Source organism: Aptenodytes forsteri, unplaced genomic scaffold, assembly GCF_000699145.1.
Source record: "Aptenodytes forsteri isolate BGI_AS27 unplaced genomic scaffold, ASM69914v1 Scaffold69, whole genome shotgun sequence".
Classification (NCBI taxonomy): domain Eukaryota; kingdom Metazoa; phylum Chordata; class Aves; order Sphenisciformes; family Spheniscidae; genus Aptenodytes; species Aptenodytes forsteri.
Window position 1 is genome coordinate 2982114 of NW_008795885.1, and position 6445 is coordinate 2988558.

The 6445-nt window shown below is 43.1% G+C and overlaps 1 protein-coding gene across 2 annotated transcripts in view; it reads right to left on the bottom strand.

Annotated features, from left to right (window-relative positions):
- The window catches only part of APC (APC, WNT signaling pathway regulator), a 67398-nt gene that overhangs the window by 26468 nt on the left and 34485 nt on the right, over positions 1–6445 (bottom strand). For both annotated transcript variants that reach the window (XM_009284177.1, XM_019473366.1), the window contains exon 6: positions 4942–5025. In XM_009284177.1, coding sequence (XP_009282452.1) covers positions 4942–5025 — 84 coding nt within the window. The remainder of the gene's footprint in view (positions 1–4941; positions 5026–6445) is intronic.

Genomic DNA, 6445 nt, shown 5'->3' on the forward strand with positions numbered 1-6445 from the left:
GCCAAAATTTTCTCTGCCCACTGATTTCCAAAAGCTTTTTTTACGGTGCAGTATTATATTTGGTCTTATTCTAAAAGATATATTGTACTGGGATTCCACAGTGATTGGCATCACCACAGGGGCCAACTATATCAGTAGACAAGCTATGGTATTTATTATTGTTGTTACTAAATCTTTATAAACATAAGGAGCACATTCAATTTGGGTATCACTATATCAGGCACAGTATAAAAATACAATAAGTGCCTCACGTTTATACTTTTCAGTTACATGGACTCTGCAGTTTGACTGCTACTACCTTCCTCCTTGCCACCAGGCAATTTCAGAACTAGATCTAGCTGTTTTCCATAGGAGATGGCCATCCTTTGGAAATGATTAACACACACTATAAAGTATTAATAAATGTGTAGTGAATGCCTCCTTTACCACCAGCACCCTGGTAACTCTGTCCTAAAACATGTAACTATACAACCAGCCATCCAGACGCTTTACGGATAAGACACACCACAACAAAATTTTGATATATTAGAATATCCACATACTCAGCAGCCAAATAATCTGGTGAAAGGAGTGAAGAACTAAGACAAAAACTTATTTAATTCTGTAGTTGCATCTCAATGCTGTTTGAGTCCTTGAGCTTAAGTGAGTCCAAAATACAGTGTGGGTTTTTTTTACCACAGTAAGAGACAAACACTCTGGTGACAGGATCTGTCTGACGAAATGGGGCAAAACTATCTGTTGAGAGGCTGGCCAACCAGGTAGGGAGACCTTTAAACTAGAAACAACAGGGCACAGAGCAATTCCGCAGCAAACAAGGAAGGAAGCTGGGGACAGGGCAGGCAAGGCAAGGGCCCTGGCTGATAGGAACGCAAGGGCAATCCACACAACTGAGATGAACTGCAATCCCCTTGAGCATAGGCATGTAAGGAAGGAGGTGCAGCAGAACAGCCTTGTGGGGAAAGCTCTCAAGCCTGTGCTGGGGAATCGGCACACTTGGGTCCCTCTCTGGCATGCCTCTACACTAATGCACACTGCATGAGGAACAAACGGGGAGTTAAAGTGAGTGCAGTCATGGGGCTATGACCTCATTAGGATCATGGAGACGTGGTGGAATAGCTCATATGACTGGAAGGCTGCAATTGAGGAATACAGACATTTTGGGAAGGACAGGCTGGGATGCCTCAGGGGAGACCTTATGGCTCTCTATCTGAAAGGAGGTTGTAGCAAGGTGGGTGTCAGTCTCTTCTCCCAAGTAGCAAGCGATAGGACGAGAGGAGATGGCCTCAAGTTGCACCAGGGGTGGTTTAGATTGGATACGAGGAAAAATTTCTTCACCGAAAGGGTTGTCAAGCATTGGAACAGGCTGCCCAGGGAAGTGCTTGAGTTACCATCCCTGAAGGTATTTAAAAGACGTGTAGATGTGGTGCTTAGGGACATGGTTTAGTGCGACTCGGCAGTGTTAGGTTAACAGTTGGAGTCGATGATCTTAAAGGTCTTCTCCAACCTAAATGATTCTATGATTCTAAAGCGAGGCGGGGGAGTCGTCCTTTATGCAAGAGAGCAGCTAGAGTGCACAGAGCTCTGCCTGGGGATGAGTCAGGAGTCAGTCAAGACCTTATGAGTGAAGATTAGCAGGCAGACCAACATGGGTGCTGTTGTAGGCGACACCTGCTAATGACTTCCTGATCAGGAAAAAGAAACAGATGAGACCTTTTCCAAACAGCTGGAGGAAGCCTCGTGCATACAGGCCTTGGCCCTCATGAGGAACTTTAACCACGCTGGTATCTGCTGAAGGGGCAACAGCAGGATGAAACATTCTAGGAGATTTCTTGAGTGCTCTGATGACAATTTCCTGACACAAGTGATCGAAGAGCCAACAAGGAGAGGTACTGTGCTGGACCTGATATTTACAAAAAAGGAAGAACTGGTCAAAGACATGAAAGTTAGAAGCAGCCTTGGCTGCAGTGACCATGAGATGGTAGGGTTCAGGATCCTAAGAGGAGGGAGAAGGGCAAAAACCAGGACCACAGACCTGCATTGCAGGAGAGCAGATTTCAACCTCTTGAGGTATCTGCTTGGAAGAATCCCATGGGATACAGCCCTGCAGAGAAGGGGGGTCCATGACAGCTAGCTGATACTCAAAGATCACATCCTCCAAGTTCAATAAAGGTCCATCCCAACGAGTAGGAAAAAAAGCAAGGGCAGCAGGAGGCTTGTATGGATGAGCAAGAAGCTCCTAACTGAACTTGGGCATTAAAAGGAAGTGTGCAAGAGGCAGAAGTGGAGTCAGATGACCCAGGAGTAAAGAGTTGCTGTCCTCCTGCAGGGATGTGAAGGGCAACAAGAAAGGACTCTCCAAGTACGTAAACAGCAAAAGGAAGACAGAGAACATGTTGGCCTTCTGCTGAATGGAGAAGGGGACCTGGTGACATAGGACACAGAAAAGGCCAAGGTACTAAATGCCTTCTTTGCCACAGTCTTCACCAGCAAAACCACCCTTTGGGAATCCAGGTCCCTGAGACCAAAGTCTGGAGCAAGGAAGACTTACCCTTGGTGGAGAGGACCAGGTTAGGGAGAGCTTAAACAAACTGGACATACTTAAGTCCTAATGGCCTCACGGGTTGCAGCCATGAGTGCTGAGGGATGATGTCATTGTGAGGCCACTCTTGCAAGGTCATGGCAGTAGGGAGAGGTTCCTTAAGACTGGAGGAGAGCAAATGTCACTATCTTCAAGAATAGCAAGAAGGAAGATCAAGAGAACTACAGGCTAGTCAGCCTCACGCCACAGTCTACCAGCAAAACCACCCTTTGGGAATCCAGGTCCCTGAGACCAAAGTCTGGAGCAAGGAAGACTTACCCTTGGTGGAGAGGACCAGGTTAGGGAGAGCTTAAACAAACTGGACATACTTAAGTCCTAATGGCCTCACGGGTTGCAGCCATGAGTGCTGAGGGATGATGTCATTGTGAGGCCACTCTTGCAAGGTCATGGCAGTAGGGAGAGGTTCCTTAAGACTGGAGGAGAGCAAATGTCACTATCTTCAAGAATAGCAAGAAGGAAGATCAAGAGAACTACAGGCTAGTCAGCCTCACCTCAGTGCCTGCTGACTGAAGGTGATGGAGGAAATCCTCCTGGAGAGCATTCCTGAACACATGAAAGACAAGAAGGTGACTGAGAGAAGTCAGCAGGGTTTTACAAAGGGGAAGTCAGGCTTGACCCTTCTGCAATGAGGTGACTAGCTTGGTGGGTGTGGGAAGAGCAGCTGATATTATTTACATAAACTTTAGTAAGCCTTCAGACACTGTCTCCCATAACAACATCACAGACAAGCTGACAACGTATGGGTTAGGTAAGTGGACAGTGATGTGGATTGAAAACTGGCAGAACAGCTGGGCACCAGAGGGTTGCGATCAGTGGCACAAAGTACACTGGGAGGCAAGTCACTAGTGATATACCCCAGGGGTCAATACTGGGACCAGTACTGTTCAACATCTTCATTAATGTCCTGGATGCTGGGACACAGTGCACCCTCACCAAGTTTGCAGATGACACAAAACTGGGAGGAGGGGCTGGTACACCAGAGGGTCATGCTGCCATCCAGAAGGACCTGGACAGGTTGGAGAAATGGGCTGACAGGAACCTCATGCAGTTGAGCAAGGGGAAGTGCAAAGTCCTGCACCTGGGGACAAACAACCCCAGGCACCAGTACAGGCTGGGGGCTGCCCAGCCAGAAAGCAGCTTGGCAGAACAGGACCTGGAGGTCCTGATGGACAAGTTGAACGTGCTAGCAATGGACTCTTTTGGCAAAAAGTCCAACAGTATCCTGGGCTGCATTAAGAAGTGTGTTGCCAGCAGGTTGAGGGAGGTGATCCTTCCTCTCTACACAGCTGGTGAGGCTGCATCTGGAGTACTGTGTCCCATTCAGGCCTCCCCAGTACAATAAGGATATGGACTTACTGGAGCAAGACCTGTGCAGGGCCACAATGGTGCTTAAGGGACTGGAGCATCTCTCATATGCAGAGAGGCTGAGAGAGCTGGGACTGTTCAGCCTGGAGAAGAGAAGGCTCGGGGTATCTCATCAATGTGTATAAACACCTGGATTGGCTAATATATCAAAACACCAGGCAACTTTAGTTATACACACTACTGTCTGCTTCACTTATAAAACCAGATTTTCCCCCAAATCCTGGAATTATGAAACCATTATTTTCAAAATGGAAAAATATATATCCCTTAGTAATCCAAATGCAGCTCTGAGCTTTCACATTAGTTATTTTGGGTGGAGACAAACCATAAAATATTCAGGTCCAACATACAATTTATATTTAATTTACCAGTACAAGAAATGGAGTTGACCTTGTAAGTGAACTTCCACTATGAGAGCAGGTTTTGCTAATGGCAATTACTACTATGGACTTTGTAATTTACAGGAAACATGATTTTGTATTTCTTAATATAGAACCCAATACTTAAACACTAAAAACATGCCAGGCTTCTATACTGAAGTCTGACAGCAGCTGTATTCACCCTTTTTTTAACCTTATCTCCCTCAAAATATAAGCAAACCATGAAGGTGCTTATCAGAGATTCATATTTAGAAAGGTATGTACAACTGATTGTTGTAATTATTTGCTAAAACCAAGATTCAGCCTTTATAACACACTGCACTTTGGCATTTTTACTGAAATTTCAAGTTAAACTTTTAACTGACATATCATTAACGATTAAAGTTCAATAGTAGCATGAAGACTAATCCAAGTATTCTACCCTCAGTTCACTATTAAGAGAGCAAGTAACAGCCTATGTATATTGACTAGTCGATTAACTGTGACATCCCTAGCTGATGGAAATAATCCTGCCTACTACTTTATTGAAGTAATTTGGTGTTTTTTAGAAAAAGATACACACCATAATCAAAAGAAGGCAAGTAATTGCTCACTAACCTCTGCTTCAGCTGCTTGTGATTGCAGGAGCTGTCGTATACGAAGAATGTCCTTCTCTATTTGTTGAATTCTCGCCACCCTTGCCTGAAATGAATGCATTTTCATGTTTGATTTTGTTCAAAAACTCCTTTTACTTACTGTATAGAATGACAATATGAAGAGTTCTTTGGAAATACAGCTGACTACAAAACAAAACTACTTCATTCATGTGGTAATACAAGTGTTGTTCATAATAAAACACAGGCATGATTGCAAACATTCAAAACATAGTGAGTAGTTGGGTTTTTAATAAAACTGATACTCATTTGGATATAATAGGTTGTCACACAGTACACATTCAGGTACAGAAAAATGCTCCGGTTAACTTGCACAATTTTCTTGTTTCTGAAACTGACTGTGCAGATCTTTAGCAAATTATTTGACTTTCATCTCAAATGTTAGAATTCTATTTGCCTTACAGAGATTTGAGAGAGATTTGTATTTGCAGAGTGTCTTGAAGGTATGAAATCCTGAATGACTTCTATTATATTCAGTTACTATAATGACTTGGGAGTTTTGCTTATGCACAGCCTCTGAATATTTCCTGCTCCTACAAATCTCAAAGAATTTAACAGGCTAAGTACGAGAAAACTACATACTGCTTCCTTGGTTTATCTGGGATTTTAGTTACATCTCTGAATCAGAGTCTTTTACAGCCATATTGCTATTCATTTCCCACTGCAATGATTCTGTGGTTAGTAAAGGGAAAGTTAAAAAAACCCAAATGTTACAGGATACATATAAATATATATATTTGTCTAATGGCAAACATGCAGAAACAGAGGCACACAACCTAACAAGCACCAGGAATGGTTTTAACTTTAGAACCTATAAAAGAAACATAGAATCATAGAATAGTTTGGGTTGGAAGGGACCTCTAAAGGTCATCTAGTCCAACCCCCCTGCCGTGGGCAGGGACATCTTCAACTAGATCAGGTTGCTCAGAGCCCCGTCCAACCTGACCTTGAATGCTTCCAGGGGTGGGGCATCCACCACCTCTCTGGGCAACCTGTGCCAGTGCTTCACCACCCTCAGAGTAAAAAATTTCTTCCTTATATCTAGTCTATATCTACCCCCCCTTTAGTTTAAAGCCATTCCCCCTTGTCCTGTCGCAACAGGCCCTGCTAAAAAGTTTGCCGCCATCTTTTTTATAAGCCCCCTTGAAGTACTGACAGGAACATAACTTTTTATTCCTATTTGTTCATAGTATATTCCCATTCATTGTTATATTTACTCATCACCTTTATTAACATAAAATTGTTGGATAAAGTAACTTAACATTTAAAGTTACAAATTATTTGGATTTCACTGCTACGGTAAGACTTCTAACAAAAAAAAATTCCTCCATATTCACAGTGATAGAAAAATAGTCACTTTCTAGAAAGTAAAAATAAGGAATATTATTTTGTTTTAAAAAGGTTGATTTTTTGAGTTTTTTCAAAATAAAATATACATAATAGACAAA